General features: G+C 39.6%; 1 protein-coding gene across 3 annotated transcripts in view; it reads right to left on the reverse strand.

Moving 5' to 3' along the window:
* LGR4 (leucine rich repeat containing G protein-coupled receptor 4) overlaps positions 1-25,860 on the reverse strand; it is a 75,711-nt gene that overhangs the window by 16,263 nt on the left and 33,588 nt on the right. For all 3 annotated transcript variants that reach the window (XR_010440635.1, XM_064715566.1, XM_064715565.1), the window contains exons 3-6: positions 12,820-12,891; positions 11,275-11,346; positions 1,323-1,538; positions 630-701 (exon numbers count right to left, since the gene is read on the reverse strand). Coding sequence is in view for 2 of the 3 variants with exons in the window: in XM_064715566.1 (XP_064571636.1) it covers positions 630-701; positions 1,323-1,538; positions 11,275-11,346; positions 12,820-12,891 (432 nt within the window). In the remaining variant the exon portion in view is untranslated. The remainder of the gene's footprint in view (positions 1-629; positions 702-1,322; positions 1,539-11,274; positions 11,347-12,819; positions 12,892-25,860) is intronic.

Genomic DNA, 25,860 nt, shown 5'->3' on the forward strand with positions numbered 1-25,860 from the left:
AGTTTCACTAATTTGGCATTCCCCAAAGCATACCAAAAGGCACTGCTGAGGGAGATATCACTTATCAGCCATCCCCTGAGTGAGCTGCAGGGAAATGAGAAATGTGACCCAAGCAGCTGAAAGCCAGTCCTTGCTACTGAGGCACTCGGGAGGTTCAGGATGAGGAGCAGTGGAGCAGCAGCCCTCTGAGACTCCCTCAGAAAGCTCCTGTTGTCACACAACAGCTTTGACCACGTATCCTAGAGATGTTTAACCCTATAGGAAACCTGAGAAACAAATATGTGTCCCTTATCACTCATGGGGCCACTCAAACACCTGTGATCTGCCCACCTGGCTCAGCAGAGGTGCAAAGGTACAGCAGCTAGAGCAGGGCTGGGAACACTGCAGCCACATCAGCCAGCATGACACCTCACCCAGGCTGGTATTTACCTGCCTCTCAATGTAGTTAATTCCTTTTTGGTGGGGCAGTGCACTGATACCAGCCTTCAGCTCCAAAACTGGGCTGGACACAACTGTCAGTGCACACATGCCTGATTTGCAAAACTTTCATCACACCAGCATGGCAACCTAGATTAAGGTTGAGACTGAGACAAACACTAGCCACAAGTTAGTTTAGGAAACATACTTACAAGGTTTCAAGGTTGTCTAATCCATCAAAACAGTGTTTTCCTATAGTTTTTATTTTATTATTATGAAGATGTCTGAAAAACAAAATCAAAACAGAAGTGAATGACTTCATATAGGTTAACAAATTAGCAGATATTTCTGTGAAATCAAGAGGTTAAACAGTTTAGGAAAAAAACATTGCATGGGATGGATTACACAGAAAAATATCTTTCACTTCCAGACAGAATATTTCATCCTCATATGGAAAAAGAATAGATTGCTTGCAGTCAGGACAACCTATTTTAAATCAGGATCCAGAAATGTGATAAAAAATAGCAAACACAGAAATCAAATATATTTTTCTTATTATTCCACAGAGATTTTCAATATTACAAAGAGACAGTTTTCAGCTAAAATCATTTTTTCTTCTTTTTGTGTCACTGAAAGCTGTGACAACCATTCTTTTGAAGTATTCATGATATAATGAGATGTCAGAAATCAAATCTCATTACCCACAACCAATGTGGCTTTTTGTTTAAGAGAAAGTCTTTAGCAAACCTTAAGCAGGTTTTCTACCATACATGGTATCACCTCAGGTTGGCAGTGGCCAACTGAGCTAAAACACAGCAAAATATCCATTTTCAGTGCCACCCTGGATGAACTAAAACTGTCACTGCAGAGAAAAGCCAAGTGCCCTGTGAAACACAAACACTCACAGAACAACCAGACTGGAAAGGTTGGTGAATGCATAGTCAGGAATGTGAGTTATCCTGTTGAGAGCCAGAGTCAAGGCTTGCAGGGAGGGGAGATTGCTGAGTGGAGAGATGGGAACCTCTGTCAAGCTGTTGTCATCCAGCCAGAGGTGCCTCAGCTGCAGCAGCCCCTCAAAGCTGTCCTCTGGGATGGCAGTGATGTGGTTGGCATCTAAACGCCTGCAGGGGAACAAAGAATTCATCAGCAAACTTAAACTGCACAGCAGCAAAGCCCAGCTGAAGTCCTACTATTCATCAACATCTCTGTTCAAGCTTATGTGTGAATTATTTTAAATAATTCAATATTTCCAAGTTTGAAGTGTTATTAAAAGATCCATGAAAACCTTTTCAAAGGCAAATGAAGAGCCTATAAAATAAAGTTTCATAATAAACTTTTCAGACATTTTTAATAAAACATTTGAACAAATTGATATGCTTATAATGCTAACCAAAATGAATTAATAACTCTATAATATCTCCCACAAAACCCCTAGCTTTAAACACAGCAAAAATTCTTTAAAACAGTAGCTTGACAGCATGGCTAAGACTGCAGAGGCATTGACTCATTTGAATGGATTATCCCTACGTCACCCTTGTTGACAGCATCGTGTACTGTTGTATGCTTTGGTTTGTGGCACTGCTATACAGTAACAAAGCACCTACTCTATAGAACAAGATTATTAAAAGCTGTTTGTGAACAAAGTTACGAATTATCCCAAAAATTAAAACATCTCAACTACAACTGATTGCTGTATTGCCCCTGATCTTTTCTAACATTCTCCGGAACAAAAGGCAAAATAGCACATCAGCACTATTACCTACTGTGCACCACTGCATTTGCCATCATATTTTTCCCCTAAATGAATGCAAATTGAAAAATTAGCTATAGTAACTGTCCTGGTTCCAGCCATGACAGGGTTAATCTTTGCAGTAACTAAGGGTGGACAAGGGGACATATCTAGGACCCAGAGGTTATACAATATGCTGGGAAAAAGCAAAACATTCCTAGTCCATGGACCTCAGTGGGTCTGAGAAGGCACAGAGCAGAGAGCACTGAGCAGTATTTGATGGCCCTTCTCCAGGTCACCACACAGCTGCACCAGGGTGACTTCCCTGCAAATACAAGGAAAGAGGATAGAGAACAGAGGGCACAGTTTCAAGCTACATCAGGGAAGGGATAGGCTGTATATTAGGAAGAAATCTTTCACCCAAAGAATAATAAAGTACTGGAATACTCTTCCCAGGGAGGTGGTAGAATCATCATCTCTGGATGTGTTTAAAAAAAGACTGGCCATGGCACTTGGTGTTATAGTCTAGGTGAGTTGTTAGGACATAGGTTGGACTCAATGATCTTAGAGGTCTCTTCCAACCTCATTATTCTGTGATTCTGTGACAGCACCTTGCTCAGCTGGTGTGAAACAACTGCTGCACCAGCCATGGTGCAGAGACACAGAACACACACCCTCCTCCAGTAACAGGGATGCTCATTAAGATACAAATCAGCACAGCTCTGGAATTCCTTAGCACTCTCCAGTTTCTAAAGCCATGAACAGATATGCTCTTGAAAGTCTAGCTGGGTTAGTTTCAGAAGTAATTTCCCCCAGCCCTTCATCCTTGTCCTCCTCTGGGCAGGCAGCGTGGACCAAGTGACTTCACTGCATTTGTCCCCAGGCACAGTCACAACAGATCTGATCCCAGTACTTAAAGGACATGCAGAATTCAAAGGGAAAATACAACCCTGACTAAGAGTTAATGCAGAAGACAAACCTGATCACAAATTTAACACACTTCATCTTTTTCCTTGTTGTCATGATGCATGCAGTTTGTGTGTTTCAAATTATTATGAAAAAAACCCACCAGCTGAATTTCCATGCAATAAAAAGCCCAAAAATGCACCAAATTAAGCAACAAATATGTATTACAAGTGAGAATTTACAAAATTGTCTGCAGTGAAAGTTCTCTCCTAAGATGAGTGAGGTGTCATTAGCTCTAAAGCCATACATCAAAGAGTGAATTTCTATGGTTCATACACTGGCATTCCCTCAACATTTGCCCATGGTCTGAGAGCTGTGTATGATGTTCTACTTGAATGCTCTTAGGCTGAATGGAGACCAGAACATCTCACAGAAACTCAAGTCTGATGACAATAAAGGAAGAAAACAAAGAGGCTGGGGGAGAGGAAAAAAGCCTGAGGCTGTGCTTCAGAAAAAAAAAGCAACTAGAAATTACCTGTCTTGCTTCTCTCCTAAATTTACACAGCTCCCTGAAGATCAAAGAATTATTTCTCAATGCAATAAACATATCAGAGTTCTTCTAATTTCTCCCCCCCCCTTTTTTTTTTTTTCTGAGGTTTTTTTGGGGTTTTTCTTGGGTTTTGTGTTTTGGTGGTTTGGGGTTTTTTTTTGTGGTTTTTTGTGTTTTTTTTTTTTTTTGGTGGTGTTTTGGGTTTTTTTTGTTTTGCTTTTTTTTCTTTTGTTTTGGTTTTTTTTTGTTTTGTTTTGGTTTTTTTGTTTTTGTTTTGGTTTTTTTTTGTTTGTTTGGTATTTTTGTGGGGTTTTTTGGTTTTTTTTTGTTTGGTTTTTTTTGTTTGTTTGTTTTGGTTTTTTGTGGGTTTTTTTGTTTGTTTGTTTTTTGTTTTTTGGGGTTTTTTTTTGTTTTTTTGTTTTTGTTTTTTCCCTTGTTGGAGGAAGGGGTCATTTTGGGGTTTTTTTAAGAGAAGAAGCATACTCAAGAGACAGGCCTCAATCATTGTCCCTACTCATCTAGTCCATCTGTACTTCCACTGGCACCTTGCTAAATCCCATTTATTCTAGGAGACTTTGGAAAACAAAAGCACACAAGAAAGCCTCCTGTCCTGCCCCTCCTCTCCCAGCCTTAAAGGAGGAAGGGAACAGAGGAATGACGGACACACACAGTGAGGAGCAGAGCTCAGCCCGGAAGAACAGAGACAGTCATGGAGATGATGTCTCACCCTGAGTTTTCAGCTGGCTTTGCCAAGCCCTCTATCCCCCAGAACAGGAGGACTGAGTACCCAAGTACCCCACTTCAAACTGATGACTCCCCTCAGCCATCCCAGCTGTTATGTTTATTTTCTACAGCCCACAGCAGCAAGGGTGAGGGGAGAAAGAACACCACCACCCACCAGTGACATTACCAGGGAGGTGTGGAAAGTGAAAGAGCTATTTTTAAGTTATTTGGCCTCATCCACAATTTTTTGTGTTCCTTCATTTCTCCTAAGAGCCTAATATGCCATGGTTTTCCTTTCTCTTCCAAACAGTCAAAGCTTATCCACATGATACTGAATGCACAAAACACAGCAGAAACACTTCTATTTTGTGTGAAATGCACATAAAGCACTTAGTGAAACAACTGAAAAGCAAACCTAAAATATTTGACAACCTTCACAAAACATTAACAACTAAGGACCACAACTTTTCTTTAAGGGGCATATTCCCTAGCTCAAATAATTAACAAAGAACAAGCAATATTCTTTGCTTGGACTGGAAGACTGTCTTTTTCCATTATATTGTTAAAGATACAAGTATATTCTTCAAATTAGACCTTAATCTTTCTGAAGCTACTTCAGTTCCAGCTTTCTTATAGACACTGGCCTGTGAGAGACCTTTACATTATAGTCTATAAATTAAGAGTTCAGTTGTGGAGCTGTCATCTTCACTTTCATTCCTCTCATGTTCCCTCCTCACACAAACCCCAACTCCAGAAGAAGAAAAGAGCAGAAGGATGATAGAAACCTAAACATTCAGCAGCTCTTCCATCAGTATTTGATATATTGTTAAAACAGGACAAAGCAGGCTCTTCAAACAACTGACTGCTTTAAGGAAACCAGAATTAGTAAGAATGCCTACCCCAATTCAAACGAATAGGAGTTCCAAATGTAACACACACATATAAGTGAAATTTTACACACAAATGTACACACACAAACCTGAGAGGCCTCCAGGACCAGCCTCACCAGCTCTCATCCCTGACCACGGGCTCTTTCAGGCTTCAGCGACCAGGAAGCTTTAACAGCCTTGTACTAATAGCCTAATTAACAGCCTTGTACAGCAGGAGTTCACTACTGCTGATGTTAATAAAAGGCAAATCACTCCCAGCTCTTGTGTTAAACCTCTTCTGCTCAATAGCAATCACTAAAGAACATTGCTCTTTAAAGAGCTCCTTCAAAAACCACAAAGAAATCACTCCAAGAGCAGTGGAGGAGGTTTTTAGTTGGGAAGCGGAGTGCCGATAAGGCTGGTACCTGGGAAATCCTGCTGCAGGGGGAGGCAGTGACCCATGTTAGCAGAGGCACTTCACAACACTGAGTTTGCTCACTGCAGCAAGCAGTGGCTCTCTGGGCCACTGGGTGTTGAGAACATCAACACAAGGATTTGCTTGATTCAAAGACAAATTGACAGCAGCCCTCAGAAACTAGTGATACATGCTGAAGCTGTTTCCATCACTGGTACTGATGGGCCAGCACATCTGTTTCTCCACATCTGTTCACATGGTACCAGTCAAAGGCCACAGTTTGCTGCAAAGTCCCCACAGAGGATTCAGCTAATTTTACCTCCATGCCATTTAACTTTCAGCATCACATTTAAATTTGTGATCATTCAATTTCTAAATAATTCCCTGACTTGATTTAAACTTAGCAATTCCTCAAGCAGTTAAAAAAACCAAAAAAAAAAAAAAAAACCACAAAAACCCAACAACCAAACAAAAAAAAAAAACCCAACTAGAATAATGCCAGAAATTCCTGAATTTCACAAAAAACCACACCCCACTTTCAAGAAAACCAGAACACCTTCTAAAGATAAAGATGGCATGGAAAAATAAGTGAAGTGTACAAAGCAGTATATTTAAAGATTTTTCAGCACAATCAGATAATGCTCAGAACAGATCTTATACATTCTTAACTCTAAATATTCAAGGAACAAAACCATACACAGTGTATTTAAGTCTGTATTGGTTTTACAGGTTAAAGAGAAAATGTGTCAATTTCTTCCATTCCCATTCTGATTAATCCCATATTTTAACACAGACTAAATCTGAGGGCCGGTGCCCTTTAACCCCTCAGTAACAGCAAAGCAGGGAACTAGAAAACCTCTGAAGACAAAGCATTAAAGGGTGCTTAGCTGAAAAGACACCTGCCATAGTGAGGGGTGCATGCTACATATAACACAATTTAAAGCTTCTAAACTTCATCTAGTCCTTGCTGCTGATGAGCACCTTCCTCACTACTGTCCCTACAGACATGTCCTGTCCTTCCAAACTATAAATCCAGAATCACAGAATTATCAACTGGAGCCCTAAAGCACTCTTTAAGAAGAAGACAGCAGAATTGGAACAGAACTATGTATTTTTTGACATAAGATTATATTTGCATTGTTCTCTCCAAGTTCAGGGATCTTCCCTTCTGACACATTTTGTGTTTATGGCTTATGTTACTGAAATTGTCAGCAACATGAACTATGGCTTAAAATCAGACAGTTTCATTACCAGCAGAATGTTTCTAAATTGACTTTTTAAATAAAGACGGATATTAACTTGATCTGTATAAGGAACCCTTCCTAAAATACAAAAAAGCTAGAAATTCAAGCCTGCAGCTGATATGTGCTTTAACATATATTTTAAATGTCTGAATTTATTTATAATGTTTTAAATTTATATTAAAGTCAGATACTGAAAATTACTTTGTAATCAGAAATATTTCAGTCAACTTTCTATTTTTAAATATGACTGAAATATGCCTCCATTCTCTGTCCCCATGCTTTAGCCATACATTTTACCTGGCAAAACATGATTCTGCTGTCATTTCTTTCAGTTCTACATTAGGAGTCCAGTGTTTCCCACCTGGGCTGAGATGATTCCCACTCCCAGAAAACATTATCCCATGCCAGTTCAGCACATTCATGCCTCCTGCCTTATCCTGCCTCAAGGCTGCTCCAGTCTCCTAAGACAGGGAAGCAGACTGAGGAACTGGTTATGATCCTGCTGAACAGATCAGGCTGTTGAGGGAGTCAGCAGTGCCAGCAGGGAGTGCAGAAATGCCTGCTGACCACAGGCATGGAGACACTCACCGTGCAGCTCAGGTGAGCACCCACCCAGCAGGAGGGGCAGGAGCTATCACAGCTCAGTATCGCTCTGGCAGGATCCCAAATCCCACAGTTTGCCAATCTGGCAGAACTGCAAAGCTGCAGTGCTTTGAGCTGCTCCAGTATTCCCTGCATGTGGACAAGTGTGCACATGTGCTGGGACTACAATTACCGTAAATCATACCTAATACATCAGCAAATATTGACAGGCTTGCAGAAGACTCCTGGGTTTGATGGCAAATGCACGGTGGCAATTAGGTTTGTGGGTTTTTTATACAAGTGGAATAAAGCTTTCCTTTGTAAAGTATCTGAAAGTCTTTGTTTAAATAGTGTCATTCCAATATTTGTCACACACTGGGGACTGCACCAGAATATTCCTACTAGTCCTATGTAGCTGGGTTTCTGGGATCAGTCAGAGCAGCCCTAAAGATTGCTGCAGCTCACATTCCCATTTTACAAATCCCCAGATTCTGGGTCAAAGTTCAGAATAAATACAAAATAAATCATCACAGTCAAATATGCCAAGGCACTTAGAGAAGAGACTTTGCTCAATGGCTTCCTGGTGGTTCCCAGGAAGCAGCTCCACCACTGTGCTGCTGCACCTCCTGCTCTCTGTGTGACGCTGGGAGTGCCCACAAACCTCCCCAACACCACGTCCAGACCTAAAATACAAAGTACTGCATGGCCTCACAGTAACAACAACATGCTGCTGATGCCTTGCAGTAACCAAAATGCACCAAGACTGTTGTTTACATTTGTGAAGCTCTTTGTCAGGTTGTTGTGCTACTGAGAGAGGCACAAGCTGGGCAAACAGTGGCTTCTCCCTCGAGCTGTCCCACAGCCACACCTATCACAGCGCCCTGCAGCGTGAGCACACATCCTGCCAGATAAACTTTTCTGGGGTGCTACACAGCAAGCTGCCACTCAGTACAACTCCTTAGTTTTGCTAAATTTCACCTCCATATAAAGAACCCTACTCAGTACTTCTTAATTTTGCTAAATTTCACCTCCATATAAAGAGCCCTATTCTAACTCTCTTTTGGAGGCCGGAGCTGGGAAAAAAATATTCAATGCAAACAGAAAATAAAGACTTGCCATTCAGTATTCTGAACCAGGCTGGCTACTCACCAGCTGTAATATAAACACTACAGACCATGAAGCCCCTATAACCATCTTCTTTATTTCCACCCAGGTATGTTTACTGAGTCTGTTAATACACACCACATTGTGGCAACTGCCTTCCTATGAAGCTAAAAAATGGAGCACATGAAGACAGAAAACAGTTGTACAGTTGTTTAAAATGAAATTATTATCAATATACTTTAAAGTTTTGAGGAAGTAATTTGTGCCTTCACCAAGGAAAAAAATACCCCTGAACCATACTTCAGAGCAAACTGGGAAACTGCCAAAAGAGGGGCAGTTCAGTGATGTTTAAACTTGCAGGTTTGGGATGCAGATCATACAGAAGAGTAGAAGCAGGTTTTTCTAACATATTCTGCAATGAATTATTTGTTTTAAAAGAAGCTTGCAGCAGCTTGGGAGTTTTGAATTAAGAAAAATTCCTTAGGGAGAGGAATAAATCACTTTTTTCCTTTTTCTTTATACAATAAAGCAGGATGCTGACACTTATGTTTCCATGTTCAGACACAAAATTCAGAGGATCACTCTTATATTCCTTTGCCAGAAGGTGCTATCTGCATTACTAGGGGATATGCATAATCAGTGTAATTATGCATGAATAATGCTAACAAAGTTTTCCTGAAATTGATTAAAATCACAGAAATGCATTCTGGTGAAGTAAACAAATTGCATAGAAAAAATACTTTTGATCTCTCACTACACTTGTCTCAAAACCCAATTTATTCTCAAATTCCTGCCCATTTCTAAGAAATTACAAACAAAAGGCTGAGTCACATCAGTAGATGGAAAAAAAAAAGACCAAGTTAAAATCCCCCTGAGCTTCAGATGAGCTTGGTTGGTTAGAGCATGGTGCTGATAGCACCAAGGTCATGGCTCCAACGCCTGCGTAACTCATTTATTCCTTAATTCAATTCCCTGAGAGCTGGATGCAGTGATCCTTCCAGCTCACAACTGTCTGAGACTCTGACACCAGTGACTTCCAGGCTGGACTTGCCCACCTTATTTCCAACTAGTTATCTGGAAATCTCAATTTGCTTTTCCTCAGAAAAAGAAGTAACAAGCAGCTTGTTACTACTTACTGACCTCATTTCCTCCTTTTTCACCACCCTAAAAATGATATATTTTATAATTTGCTCTTGAACAATGAAGCTCCTAGAAAGGGAAATCTCTCCACATTTTAAACTGTTACTCTTGTATCTTAATTGTAAGGATGTTTGGTCAAGTGATTATAATGATTACATTAGACAAGCCTACATAATCATCATTTTTTTCAAAACTAAAACGTTTGCCTTTTTAAAAATAACTCTAACATAGTCATCTTGTCAAAAATATTAAAAAACATATGATTTTAAAAATATATATAATGACTTAATTTGTACATTCATTCTTTTTTCTCTTATATTTTGTTCCTTCCCTTTTGCACATAAAAATATCATCTCCAGCAACTGGAGATTTAAAATTTTAAACTTTAATTAGAGAACAAACATTACTGTAAATGTGTATAGAAAAAAATGTTTGCTGAAAATGAAATGGATGATTTGTAGACAAACATTTTGACTAAAGCAGTTTCTCTTTTTGGCATCAAAGAAATGCTGGAAGCCAAATAGTTGTTTTTGTTTTGTTTTAAATTATTATTAAAGGTTTATTGTCATCATGCAATTTGAAGGGCTTTTATTACAATGCATAGTGTTTGCACCAAGAGCAAGGTATTTTCTCTTCCATGCACACACTAAAACAAGAGTGAAATGTGGACACTGAATTCCCTCCTTACTGGAATATCCAAGCAGCTGCAACAAGCAGGGCCAAGATCCAAGACTAGGGAATGCAACAATGCACCTTTGCTGAAGTTGGGCAATAGTTTGCATATCTATTTTGAAAAACTAATTATTATTTTTTTTCAAAAATGCATCATCTGAAAGAAACAGGGTCTTGGGCCAGAAACCTGAACTTTGGCACAGAGAGAATAGATAATTTACACTCTCTCTCCCCCTCCCTCTCTCTCTAGAGGTAAGTGGGAAGAAGGAAATATTTTTCAGCCCCTCCCACCTCCTCCTCCTCCTCACAGTGATAGGTATCTACCACCTAGAGAGCTCTAACTAACTATTAAGGTCTGATTAAGATGCTTTATAAAACATAATAAGCCATGAGATAGGATAAGCACGTATGAAATACCTCATGTGCAACTGGCAATCAGGGCTGAGGTATTCATAACTGTCTGTGAGATTTCAACACCTTTCTGTAAAACCAATACTCTGCATGTCTCAAGTCATACTTCTTCCCAGAAATCCCTTTTCTTGCTCTGGATACAACACGCTTGGGCATCATTCATTTTCGCCCAACATTTAAGAATTGCTCAAATAGCTTGGGATGTGCAAGAGGGTTTAGAGTTTAACTACACCACTGCTGCATTCACACAGCAATCTTGTACCTGGTGTTGGAGTTTTGAAAGAGTTTTGCATTTGGGTCACTCCATCAAAGATGACAAATAAAATTCCTCATGAATTTTAATTGTGAAACTTTGTTCCAGCTGCAATTGCACTTTCAGAAACCCCATGTACATTATGACACATACATTATTATAGTTCATAACTCTACAGAATGAAGCAAAGGTGACAAGAGTGACTGAAAGTGGAACTTGGAGAGCAAGCCCAAACCAAAAGCAAAGTAAGGCAACTTACAATGACTGCAAGCCACTCAATCCTCTGATGGCCTCGTTAGGTACCGTCTTCAGCTGATTGTTCTGGAGGGTTCTGTAAAAATCCACTGTGTTAATAAAGTACAACTGGACAATCATCTTTATCAAAGCTACAGGTAACAAAAAAGCCCATATTCCTGCTATGGTTTCCCAGATTTCTCATGTATGTCAATGCATGCAGAATTCTCAAGACCAGATGCCCAAAGGCAACAATGAAACAATGTTCTATTTCAGTTTTATTTACAACTCATTCACTAACTGCATTAATTTGCAGAGAACAAGCTGACATTATGCTGAAATTCCCTTGGGAACTCACTGAAGAGGTTAAACAACAACACTAGGACAAATTTGCTACAAGAGATGATATGTTATTGTTTTCTTGTGGAATTATCTTCCACATGCTAGAAAAGACACAAACCTGTAATTTTTCCTGAAGTTGCATCAATACACAATGTATCAACAAACTAATTTATGAAGTGTGGTCACAACAGAGCATCCTTGGGCCAAGGTGAATTAAGCTATACTGTTGTGGGTTGCTTCAAAATTCTCTTACAAGACAATGTATGTCATGTGAGTTCTTTTATAAAGAGAATATAAATGACCTTATAAAATCTTACTCAGTTTTGGTGCATACTGGGGTAACAAGTCAAGTCACAGCTTTTAATTAAGAGACATGTCCCACGTTTTTCCAAGAACTGCCAGAATTTCAAGCACCTCCAGTGTTAATATTGCAATGGGTATGTCTTCAAGAGTTTTGACACTTTGCATTCAATTTACAGCATATTGTATTAAATAGTATTGCAAATGGGCAGCTCCCTAATCTGTACCCTAGAAATAGTGTCTATGGTTTTTTTCTTTAAAACCTCAAGGTCTGCTAATTTTTTAAAATTTCTTTAATTAACTATCTATTACCCTGCTAGCATCTGGAAGTATTTACATCATCAGAAATGCTGTAGTTTTCAATTTGAGTTTTTTTTAAAACCTTGAACAACAGAGAGCTTTTTTTTTTTTTATCCTAAGCTATGGAAAAACAACTGCCATAAAAATTCTTATTTCAGAAGGAAAAATAAAAGTTTTTTTTTAATAGAAAGCCATTTTCACCTAGAGAAGCATCAAGCTGTAGCAATTTTTTCTATTGCCAGTAGGAAATAATCAGTGTATTAAACCTCTAAGTATAGTACCATCTGATTAATGTCAGGTACCTGACTGAATATGCTGAAGGTGTGGGGAACAACAAAAGCTTACATGCCCTTTTGAGGATTTTTCCTCTGATTCTTCTGCTACAAGATATACTTCAGAAACAAATAAGTGTTCTAATAAAATACAGTAATTCTAATTTAGTCAAGTTCATCACTGTCATCTTGACCACATGCAGCAAGCTTTGTAAAGAAAAAAGTATAAAGTAGGAGAGCTCTACTTTAGGAGGACAGAGGGCAAAAAAATTTCCTCCAGCCCACCAGTAAACAGTCTGGCTATGCACTAAGAAAGCATAGAGCAAGCTATGAAGCTCTAAAACCCAATTACTTACAGAACTTTGAGTTCTTTCAACCCAGACAAGGCCTTTGGATGGATAAAAGTAAGGTCATTGCCAGCCAGTCGCCTGGAAAAAAATTGCAATAATAATTTCAGTCACAAAATCCAGTACTTCTACAACCATCTAACAAGGAAAATCACTGCAATATCAAATCTTGAAAGCAATTATGCATTTGGCATTCAGTTATACTACATTCACAATCTTCCAAGTTTGTGACAGTTCTTTTACTTACAGCAGTTTTTAAAAATGAGGATGCATTACTCAGCCTTGTGGATATTCTTTTGCAAAGGTGCTAGAAAAAGCACACCTTGGAATGATGAAGAACCTTCTTATGGTGCTAGGTTTGAAAGTGCATTTACCAACACAGTCCTCTGGCTTTCAGCATTGCTCCACTGAAACAGGCTCTGGTTCCCATGTATTTTTAATCTATACAGCAGTTTCTAAAGACAGTATGAACTTAAGTAAAAACAGATGCTAGATGCTACAGAAAAGCAGCACAAGCCTCTATGAAAATCCCAAATATGAAAACAATATTCACAAGCAAGTGGTATGTTCACCCAGTGCTGACAATTGACAGGACACCTGTTGATATACCAAGACATAATATTGGCAATATTTCATCTTTTTGGTCAGCTATTTGGAGCAACTTTTGAAGAAAGGAAACACTTTTTGGGCAGGGAGAAATGGAATAGGATTCTCTCTCAAAATGTGGCTGGTTTCAAATTTGGACTGCTAGACATTAACACAGAGTAAATTATGAAGATCAATGTGATATTAAAAGTAATCAAGATGGGAGATGCTGCAGAATACGAAGCAGGAAAGCAGAAGCAGCAGCCAAAACAGCTGCTCCCAAACAGCTCTTTCCCCCTTCCCCCACTCCTTTTCTTTCTCCAACCTTTTACCTCTCACTTGCCCAGCAGATCCAGCCTTGGTTGAGCTGCTAATAGCAGTATCTCATCAAGGGTAAAGACAATAATGCAAAACACCTGGTGATCCATAACTGACAAAAGATGCAAAAGTTTCAGCCAAAGTATTTGGGTTTAGACTTGGGTTTCATATCCCAGTTAAACAAAAGCAACGTTGGACAAGGTTGTGCAATGAAATCACCCATGGAAATACTGTGTACAATCCAATAAGTGTTAATAATTAAAAAACAATCAACGTGCTTTTACAAAGGTTACAGAATATCAAAACCCATCCCTGCTGTTACAAGGCACTGTGAAGCAAGCCAGACACAGCAAAGGGAAAATATTATTTCAAAGAGGCAAACAAAGGAAGTAACAAGAGCAACACCTAAAGGATCAGCCTGCCAGAACATCGCAATGTTATTACATTTTTATCTCCTTCTCTAACTACATAAAAGAGATTACCAAAGCACTTAATGCTTACATAAATCTGCTTGCAACAGAATTAGTGACTTAATAAAATGCTGCCTGATAGAGAGGATGCTAGTTATCTTTATTAAATCCATTTCTCAAATGCAGATGGTTATATTTATAAACCAAAGGAGAAGAGGGCAAGAATACCTTCATGAACAAGAAGGTGACAGCAGAAAATCCTACTTGTTCTTAGAAAACTGTTACTCTTGCTTGTTAAGGTGGATTTTGGGTTCTAGTCTTGGTATTTTCACACACTCCCCAACTGTTCCTGTTCTGACATCAGTACAAGTATGTTTAAAAAACCCCCACATCTGCTGACTGCTGAGAAATGTTTGCCTGCATGCTTGAGTATAATCAAACAGCTCTGAAACTAGAAGGAAAAGAAGAAGAACCTATGTATGCTTATTCTTGAAATCTCCTGTCTGCAAGCAACCTCAGAATTGCAGAGCTGGAACATGATTTTTCAAATACTTCAAATTTTTAACATTAATGGAAGTTTCCAGATGGCAACTAAACAGTCCCTTAAAATTCATTTTATTGTCAGTAGCTGTCCAAATCCACTTGATTAACTTTATTTGGGGGGATGTGGAGGGAAGTTTGCAATATTTCATGTCTTTCCTTCTAATAATTGATTTACAAGTTCACCGTAAACAGAAAGAAGTACTGATGAAACATGCTGGGTCTCTACAGCAGAGCCAGTAATCTGCAAAACACGTTTCTGTTAAAATTTGTTTGAAACAGCATAATGCAAACCCTTAAATAAAAAATTCAGCTGAGGCTGTTGCACCTCATCATTTTGCATGCAAACACTACTATGATTACACATTACACAACTCAAGGAGTGGCCGCCCTGGTAAATGTGTCAGGCAGCTCTGGCTGCAGCTCTGCCAAGGCTCCCCATTAATCTGCACTGTGTGAGGCTTCTCAGGCATCTGCTCCCTCTCCCAGAGAGACTGGGGCTTGTTACTTTAGCTTTAAAAAAGCTGAACTAAATACAGCTGAACAGTCTCCCTGAACCTGAATGGCACCAACAACAACCTAGAGAGCACTGGAAACAAATGACAGCTGAGCCAGAGCGAGACTGGTGTGACTTCAAATAGCAGGACACTGCTTTCCTCAAGGCAGCTCCTGCTTCTTCAGCCTTTTTCCAACCAACCAACAGAAAAACCCCAACCTTTGTGATCAATTACACTTCCATTTCTCCACTATCTGGCAGTGTTCCAGGCTTTACTCATCAGTTTGCCAAACACGCATTTATCATTCACATCCTAGCCTTGGGGAGCTGCTCATGAGGAGGTTTCAAGTGCAGCTCCCAAGCAGGCAAAGATCAGTATATCACACATTGCTCTCAACACATTTTCCCTGCAGCAGCTGGAAGGATGGAAATGTTTTTCTTTACACAACCAGGTTCATTTTAAAGAGAGAACTGAAAAATAAATAGCATACAGTATAGCACACGTACAACATTATAAATTATCATTGAAATCATCCAGTCAGGTTTTCCATGTTACCTTCTTTCAGCAAGTCTTAAAAATATTTATTATTAAATCATTTAAAAGCATCTCTGTTTCTCTCTCTCACACACATCTCTAAATGGGCTAAGGGAAATCACAGTTTTACCAAGGCCAAAACTCTAGCACAACAGAAATGACACAACTTTCATCTCCTTGCAGCAAGGCTCACTAGAGCCCTGGAAGTTGCTGCTCTATGGTGGGACAATTTCAATTGTCACAAAGCAGCACCTTAAGGCAGCCCCACATTTACACTATCATGGGCTGAGTTTCTATCCTTTCCCTCATTCTGAGTGGAAATGGTTACAGATATCTAGTCTGAAATCCACCTGTTGCCACTGAACCATGGTATATCACCATTAATTAGAGCTTTCTCCAAAAGGCAGCGGGCTGCAAAACAGATTCACCCACAAAGACAGTAAAAAATTGAATTAAACAGACAAGTGTAAAGTGCCCTGCCATGATATAAGGCCACAAAAACCTCTGCTATCTCTTACTTCTCAAGGGACAGAGCAGCAGGCATCATCTGAAGTATAAATGTGTATTACACTGACCATGAGTTTCTCTACTAACTCTATCCTGGCTCCCCTTGTTTGGAGACTCTGCCAAGGACTGCTGTTATTATCATCATCATCATTACTATTATTATTACTATATTATTATTATTATTATTACTACTACTACTACTATTATTTCTAGCTGGAATTAGTGTATATGAGTTAAACCTTGGAGGTTTCTCCAGTGGAGTCCCAGACATAATGCATGGCCACAGTAGGGATCTTTCTCATAACTGCTTAGCATTGAATGTTGTAGTCCTCTATTTCTACTTTAAAAATAAAAATTGAGTGTTTTAATGGTAATTCAAACTCACAGATTCAATTTCAGCATAGTAGGATAACAGAATAGGACACACAGAGAACAAAGCCTGTCATACAGAGGCGAGCAATATCCTTTAATCATTATTTTAGTGACCCAGTAAATCATCTCCAGATGTGGAGAACACCTTATTATTACAGATATCAGGGTGATGCAATGTAGCTGAAGACTAGACTTCCATGGTGTCTCATTCCCAGAGTACACACCAAGCCTAGGTCCTTGCACTGAGCTGCAGCTAATACGGTTTTCTCTCCTTTGGGAAATTAAAATTTTTGCAATTATGAGTCTGGCAACCCAGCTGCATGTTAACCAAGCCAAGTTAACAACTGGTGTGGCTCCAAAAGTCAGGGAGGGTATTCTAAAGATACATTTTTGCCTGTAACAATTAAAGCATCACTCTTGTTATGACAGGACACAATAAAATGTCTTGGAAACCTCTGTCCTTGTCCTGCATCCCCTATGGTAGTGAACTCTAGGATACTTGAGCAGAGAGTTTCATCTCCTTCCATCCCTCTGAAGGTCTTATGCTCATACAATAAATGTTTTTGCTGTGGATTTTGGGTTGGTTTTTCTTTTCCTCTTGGTAGTATGCTCCTAACCTTTTGTCTCTCTTGGCTCTGAGAAAAATATAATGGTTACACAGAACAAATTCAAAGAGCATCAGAGACTGCAGCCCTGACATGTCATAATAAAACACCTGATTTATTATTTTTACTTCTACATAAGCTGATTTGTGGTAAGAGCCAAGACTCCTAGTTCAAGGTTTAGTCAAGCCCGAGCCTCCCATACCCATCACTGTTCCTCTGCCTGGCCAACATTTAGTTTTAGCTATCCAACTTTTACCTTCCTATTTTCATCCCATTGGAAAACACTGCACTGCTTCTCCACCCATACTTTCACAAACTCTACTTTTTGTGCTGTCTTACATTGAACTATTCTGTTATCTTTACATGCCTTCCACTTTTTCTGGGTTCTCTGTGTTTTCAAATACAAACTTCAATTTTAGCTTAAGTTCTCCCTTGACAGAAGTCATCTTTGGAGATGCCTCATAGATAAATTAATCCAGGATACCCAGCAAGTGTTTCCTCAAATCTGAAAGAGCTTCAGTTTCCATCTGTGCCAAAATAGCAGCCAGTTTAGAACAGAATTTTCTTTTTCTCAACAGATGATACCTATTTATATGCCATAATTTATTAATCAAGGTTGAAAGCTCTACAGGAGAGGGACAGTCTCTCTGTATTTGCAGGAAAATACAGGGTTTTGCTGCATGCCTTGTGCAGGGCTGGGTGCCCTGCCATGCCTCCACAGACAGCTCCTAGCCCAGATGGGCAGCTGCAGAAAGGAGGAGCTGGGAAATGGAATCTGGGTCTCCAGACTAAACCTGGCTTTGCTTATCTGGGAGTAGCAAACAGCCCCTTGGGGACTTGCTGCATTGCTGGGAAGCCAATCTATTGCCTCCAGGTTACCCCAAATTCCTCCATACCAATTTACCAAAACTGAATGGATACTTTACTTCCCTGCTACTAATAGAAAATGCATTTGTCTCCTCCTTTTCTTGCAGCAGTTTTAGTATTACACAACCTCCACCATTATTTATAAAATTCTGAGTACTACACCAAGACACATCATGACTGAAGAAAGAGAACTGTAACTACAACAGCACTGAAACTGCACCAACTCCACTTCTTGTTATGATCTCTCTCTTTCCAGCATTTACAGCTTTCTCAAAGTTCTACTGAGCTTTAAGATAATTACTTGTTTTCAAAATGCATTTTGGTCTAAAAAGCTAAAATTATTAAGTAAATGAAATGGACTGATTAAAAAGTCTAAAGCTTGTTCATAACTTCTATGGCTGAACTGTCAGCAAGAGTCACCAGTATCTACCAGAAGACAAAATATGCTCTATGGTAATGCTTTTCATGCACTATCAAAAACAGAAAAATAAATGGCAATGGATTTTCAGGAAAGCAAGCATTTATAACCATGCAAAATATGCTCTATCCTTTCATTTTCAAGCAGTATCTGTATTTGGGCAAGACCTCGAAGTAGAACCCACAGACTGCAACACATGCACCAAAAGAAATAATATAACACAAAACAATTCTTATACACTACATCTTGTTGAAACCAGTGGTCTTTGTATTCTCAATTAGTATTCTGCAGCAAAAATCCTCAGAAGTTTGCATAAATTTTTTAACATGGACATATTTGTTGTAAACATAAGCAACAATACCATGTTATCTAGAAAACTGGTTAACACCTAGTGTGCAGCAGAAATGCCAAGTTGTTGCAGAAAGCAATTTTGTTACCTCTCACCTCCAAAGCAAAATGCAGAAAAAAATTTATAAAATACATTCTCCTCTCCCTATTTGTCTTTGCACATCTTGTACTATGTTGTGGTAACTTTGCTTTTCTTTACCATAGGCCAGATAGACTTTTCTGTTGATAGCCATCTCAACACTCAGGTAATAATGCATTTCACTTACCTAGTCTGCACAGCAGAGACAGAGATGGAAGCCACCAAGTTTGGGTTTGATCAACTGGGATGCAACAACTCCACTAAATACAGATTTGTGATTTTAGCAGATAGTGCTATCCAGATTCTCAGAAGGTTTCCAAGATCATCAATATGTTAATAGTCAGACAAGAGAGGGTGAAAAAATTGTTGCTGCTACAGCAAATCCTCAAAGTTGCTTTGGTCTGTTCATAAAGCCTTGTCTCCTATCCAGGCATGAAATCTTTGAATGACCACGCATCTAGCAAGTGACACTGCAAAATGGCAAAGTAGTTTAAGGCTACATGTATTTGGCAATTAAACTTTTGTTAGTGGTTTTCCAATCACTTCAGATGCATATTGGGCAAATGCAAAACACGGGTTATGCAGTCACCTTCACAATTGATGACCTTAGAGAAACTGAGGTAATTTTCAGTATGATTCTTTGATTCAGCTTAGGTTGACTGTTAGCTTTTTTCCAGCTAAAATAAAAACAAATATTTTAACAGAATCATCTAGAAATTTACTTTTCTATAAGAAGGGTAGGAAAAATAACTTCATAGGAATCTGGTTACTATTTCTGTGCCAGAACATCTGCCAAAGCTAATTAGCCAGGAACACCTCTGTACTAACAAAAAAATACAAGAACACAAACATCCAAGCAGAGGGGAGGAAAGGAGCTAGAAGACTGGCATCACCACATCTCATGGTAACACACAGCATCCTACTGTGATGAAACTGTGATGACAGCAAATACCCACTTACTTTCTCAGAGGATAAGGTATTCACCTTCAACACACAAGGATTTATTTTTTTCTCCTTTTTTGTCTAAGGTTTTCAGAGCCCATGTGATGAGTCTTGAGACCCTGGCCTTAAACTGGCTACCTGATATCACACACACACATACCCCTTTTGTTCCACACTCCAGTTTCTGAAACTGAAAGGAGAAGCAGGGAGGACTGCATGGCACGAGCACCATTTGGAGATCTGTACTTGGAGAGAGAGCTTAAGAGCTTCTCAAGTTACTGCTCAGCCTCCAGAAGTTTCTTATCTGGTTTATACCTTCAGACAGGCCCAGCCTGGCAACTCAGGCAGCATAATAAATAAGGCTTGTAAGACTGGTCTTGAAGTGTAACACGGCAAAGTTCAGCCTTCAGGCCATTCAGCTAAGCCAGCTGCTGTGTGTGTGCATGTGAGCAGAACACTGAAACTCAAAAAACCCAACTATAGCCAAGGAAAAGGTTTTGTTGTCCTGTAAAAGTACTTGCAGCAGAATAACCAGTCTTGGGATCCTTATACACAACCATGTCAGCTTTGGAAATTAACATATAGAAACAGAAACTGGAAAGAAAGAACTTCCTCATCTTCCAAAAAACAATGGAATTTACTCAACCTACAAGCATCTATCCCCACAAACAGGAAAAAACATGCAGCTGTCAAGCAGAGCAAGAATCTTCTAAGCTACAGAAATATTCTTGTATCAGCAGGACTAAAACTCATCCAGAACCAAATTGATTTAGGACTCCCAGAGATAAGAAAACACTAATTAAACACAGATTGGCCAACATGTTTTGAAACATCATTTAGCATTTAATGCAGACCAAGTAAGTGATGTTTAAAAATATCTTAGCTGACTGTGGTTAATTCTACTTGGGAGTCTTTGCCTAAAGGTTTGTCTTGACTAGAATTTGAAGGTGCAAGTTACAACACGCTGCTGGCTTTGTAAAGCAGGGCACACAAGGCAGCAAGCGTTCCTAATGTGAGCAGGCTGGTCAAGTTAGGCTTTTAACTTGCTACCACACGAGAAACCTACCCCTTGCATTTTTTTCACTAACATTTTACCTCTTGGAATTCAGGATGGATCAACTGAGGAAATCACCTCCTGCAGCTGTCCAAATACTCAGAGCTGGTAGATCGATGAAGGGCACTCACTGGCTTCCAACCTGAGTCATATGGCTCTTTCTGAGGAACCAACAGCTGGTATCTACACTGGCTGCCTTTGTAAAAAAGCAGCTGGAGAAAGATCTCTGCCTGTTCTTCAGACTCTGCTGGTGGGGCTGAATGGACAGAGATGAGGTGTGGGGGTTCCAGCTGTGGGTTTCTCTGGGTCAGGATTGAAGGCACTTGAGACACAGTTCATGTTCAGACTCAGCTGTTTATTATTCCTTATCAGTAAAACAGTCTCACTACTCTGAGTTCTGCAGCTTTCCATTAGAAGGCACAAAATGGCCAACAATCTCTTGTTACAAAGTCTTTTAAGACTAAACTATCCAATTAATAGCTGACACCTGGATTATTTTCCCTTTTAACCCAGTAACTGATCCCAAAGAGCCCCCAGTGTAGACTTTTCTGCCCAATTACCAAATGCCACCCAAACCCATAAAGAAGGAGGAAGAAGAAGCATGAAGGAGAAACCCAGGATGACACCCTGTGCCCTCCATCTTGCTTCCATCCACAACATACTAGAAATCCCAAAACCTCAATTTCTCACCAAGTGATGCACCTACACTGATCTCTATAATCTGTTTCACACTTTTGTGGATACCAGTCTATCTTCAAGTCTGGGAAACTTTCTCCATGAATGAGGGTCAAAGTCAGTGCTGCCCTGGGGGTCAGGGCACCCAGAGCAGAGAGAGAAATATTCCCAGTGCCCTGGGTTTCCACACTGGGGCAGTAATGCCTCCAATTGTGCCAGTCAGTTTTATAAGAGGATGTTTAACCACAGTTTTTGTTATCACATGTGAGCTAACACAAGGCATCAGGACAACGTGAACGTTCGTTCTTACCTTTTCTACTCAAAGCAAGTCCTTCACCTCCAGTTTCTAACTATAAACCTTGGGATTTCTCACATACATGAAAGAGAAAAGAATGGCACCATCTCATCAACATTCACACACTACCTTGAAAATACTGCTCTTGAAAGACCTAGCACTGAAGGACAAGGCAAGCTTTTCCACCAAGTGTTCCACAGCCAGGTGAGAAAAGACACAGCCCCTTGAACTAACAGCTCAGCCTTGGCATAGCTCCAAGACATGTCCTACTCTTAAATCCAGGTAATAAGAAGACAATACTCACTCTCCCTGTCCAACAATGATACCACTTGGTGCTGACTGAGAAATTAGGAGGAAGGGTACCATCTAAATTACACACTGAAACAGATACTACAAAAACAAGCAGCTGCGGTATTTCAGCCAGGTGGTCATCTTCAGCTGCAGTCAAGAGGGAAAATAACTCTAGACATCTCCCTTGCAGACACTTCCTGATTACAACCTTATGGCAAAAACCCACCTCATTTTCACTGCTAGTATACATTTTAATTATTCCTTATGTTCCTAAAATATACTTTGTGAACGAAAAGCCATGAGCAGAGACTCTGGAGATATTTAAGCAAGACCTCTTAAGACTTGTAATCAACATGGATATAATTAAATAGTCAAGCAAATACTCAGTCACACTATTTATTTTCTTGCAAAAATTAGTTGCACGTGTGTGGTCTCTTGTTCACTGTGTATTCATTTCTCAAAAAGCAGATTAGCATTGTGTTTCAGAAAAGAGAAGACTTTTACTGACCTAACTCTTCCTTTTATTACTTATTTCCCCAACTATTTTCAACCAGCCATTAAATAAGAAAGTTTTGCCCTTGCCTGATAAAACAAACAGTATCTGAAGGCAGCATCACAGGAGAGAGACTATTGCATATCATGTATGAGCAAAAAACAAAACCACAACAGATCTTGGTATCTGTACACATCTGAAAGTTGACTGAGCCCTGGTGTCTGGTGGTACTTTCAGGAAGGATTCCTTTCCTTGCAGCATTACTGGCTGTGACATGGTTTTTAAACCCAACAGCCCAAGAGTGGAGAGCACCCTCCTCCCTGACCCCTGCAGGAGAAGCTCAGGGCTGACTGGCTGGGAAATTACCTGTGTCCCCTTTGGACAATCACATCTTTCTGTCACAAGTAACCCACAGACAGACAAGGAACAGATTATAGTCCTCTGCTTCTCACATGGACCAGCAGACACACAGCTCAAAGCTGATCATCTAAATCTTGCCCATGAGTGCAGGGCAAACAAGATCACAACATTCTAAAGGGTTAAGAGTGGAAATCAAAACAAGCTTAAAAGGTCATTAAGTCAAAGATACTTTTGCATTATTGGAGTGGTTCAAGTTTCTGAAGACAGACTAGAAAATTGGCCAAGAATAAAAATAATTTTAATATTGCCTTCCTCAATAAGAGACTGACTTTTAAATTAAATCTAGTAGATAATTCACAAATAAAGTATAAAATTCTTCAAACTACTTTAGATAACTTTACATATTGGAAGGGACTGCCACCTTTTAAAAAGGCCATCAAAACATAACACAACCTGGATATTCTAGTTAAAAATTCACGCCGGAAAATGGTTTCTACTTTGTAAAAACACTGCATTATCTAGTTATATTTTCCTCTTCTAGCTTTCTATAAATACTTCAGGTGTGGTTAGAAAACCACGGCCAAGTTCTTCAAGAATTTTTAGTTTCCATATCATGTTTAAGGCTCCGGCATGTTTATGTTAGCATTTTCTGAAGAATACACATCATTAACTGCTAAGGCAAAACCCTTGGTGGTCTGCTTCTCCCTGACTCTGACCATTGCCTTTCCAATAGTTTGCAAATGACTTCCAGATGGGTATCAGTTACACAGACAGGGAGAATTTGTGTAACATTTATAAACAGTGCTCATTCCTGCTGCCATCTGGTGAGTGTGCTGCGGGGACACGCGTGATGAGCCTGTGAACAGGGCTGTGAATGGAGCACTCAACCCCATGGGCACATCCTGTCCCTGCACAAGGCAAAACCCCTTGCCTTGTACCTGTGACAGGAGCAACACTGCCATAGCACATCACCTCAAAGTTACAAAATCCCAGATTGCTCCTGCAAATTTGGTCTTTGCTGGGAAGTTAGTTGCCCTAACATGGCCATTTAGTCTGCTCCAGATGTCCTCTTCCACCTGGCCCCAAAACTGCCACTCACAGCACCCACTGGTTTCCCATCTGTGTCAGACCTATCAGTCTGGTGCAGGTGTCTTGGATAATCCAGAACATCTGAAACCAGCCTGGGATGCATAATTGAAGCACCCAATTACCTTTGGTGATGTAGAAGGTACTTCTGAATTGAGCAGCCAGCTTTTCCAAGTCTGGTGCTCTGCTTCTTCCACTGGTGTTCTTTTCAGGATTTGGAAAATGATCCTCTGAAGCCTCTGCAGACTACCAAATAATTGCATTGAAGAAATGACAACCCCCATTTCAAATGGCTCCTACTGAACATTTTAATCTCAGCCTCTCCATACATGTAACTCAGTTGCCTAAATACATTCTAATTGTCTCCTATTTCCATTCCATTAAATTCTACTATACTATTTTGCAACATTAATTAGCCAACTCTGCCAAGGGCTAACTGAACACAGCATTTGACAGTGGCAGGGCTATGGCATGGTATGAAGCTAAAGGTGTCTGGGGCTGTCTCCTTGATGGAGACCCACCAGACTGCATGCTGGTGTGGGTACTAACTGCATTCCCATTAGTTTGTGGGATTTTAATTTTCTTTAGTGTAATTCTTGGGAGAATTTCTCAATGAAAAGTCACTTTTAGCACACATTCCAACACCACTTTAAGTCTTTTCTTTAAATCACTTTTCTTTGACATGGACACTAACTTCCAGGTTAGTGTGCTGAAAAAGCAAAAAAAGCAAAAATCTGGGGGGCCTGGCAGTCAGAATTTGGACCTGTTCAGTTACAAATAAAAGCCAGGAAAAAACTGTGATAATCATACAATGGAAAAACTGTGGTTGTACAGCAGGAAGTATGAGAGTTCAGTTGGTCCTGCTCATAACCAGCAAAATTAAAGAATGGAACATTTTTGTACCCTTTCCCATAGAGAAAAGGGAACAGGGAGAACAAAACAGAAACCTGTCATATCTGCTGCTGGACATTTCTATTAAGGAGGAAAGCTGTTTCGTTTGAACTTACTTCATTATATTCCCATTTAAGAGTAACTTGAACTGAAACAAGGGAATTTGGAATTGTGTTTTTGTTTTGGGTTTTTTTTTTTCCCAGAAGTTGCTTTAACACATCAAGTAAGCATGCTAATAATGATTTAAAGCTTCTTGGTGTTCACACATAATTCTGAGCTTAATGCTAGCCTATTTTTTTTAAACTGAACGCCTGGAATTTAGGGGGACAATGAGGCACATGTAGCAAATGGCCACTCAGGCAATAAGCACAACAGATGATGGCTGAAGGCTCTGCCCTTCCTCTTTATCTCCTGACGCACCCCAAGGTTTATGAAGTTACACAATAACACCCACCCATTAGGTTTTATTGCTTAATGACTTATTGGGGAAAGAAAATGAAGTCTCCCACAGTCATCTAAGTTGGAAGAACAGACTTGTTTGGGCTTTTCAACTTCTTGTGTGAAACATGCCTACAAAGAATTAAAATTTAAAAAGTGGGCTACAGATCTAGTCTAACAAAACATACAGACATACAGAATCACATATTATAAAGTACATATGGAATGTTTGCTAGTATATATTCTGAAGCCAACCAAGCCTTCCTAGGCCACTCTTTTTTTTCCAGCTGACTACTCATGCCATAGAGCCTTTCTTAAATTCTGTCAATTACACAAAAGCACCATCTGAAAATCTATTTTTCTATATAAAGCATTCTTGCCTACATCACAGATACAAGCAATACTTTAAATCAGAGGGAATAAACCAGAACCTGTTAAACATGAA

Source organism: Zonotrichia leucophrys, chromosome 5 (assembly GCF_028769735.1).
Source record: "Zonotrichia leucophrys gambelii isolate GWCS_2022_RI chromosome 5, RI_Zleu_2.0, whole genome shotgun sequence".
NCBI lineage: Eukaryota > Metazoa > Chordata > Aves > Passeriformes > Passerellidae > Zonotrichia > Zonotrichia leucophrys.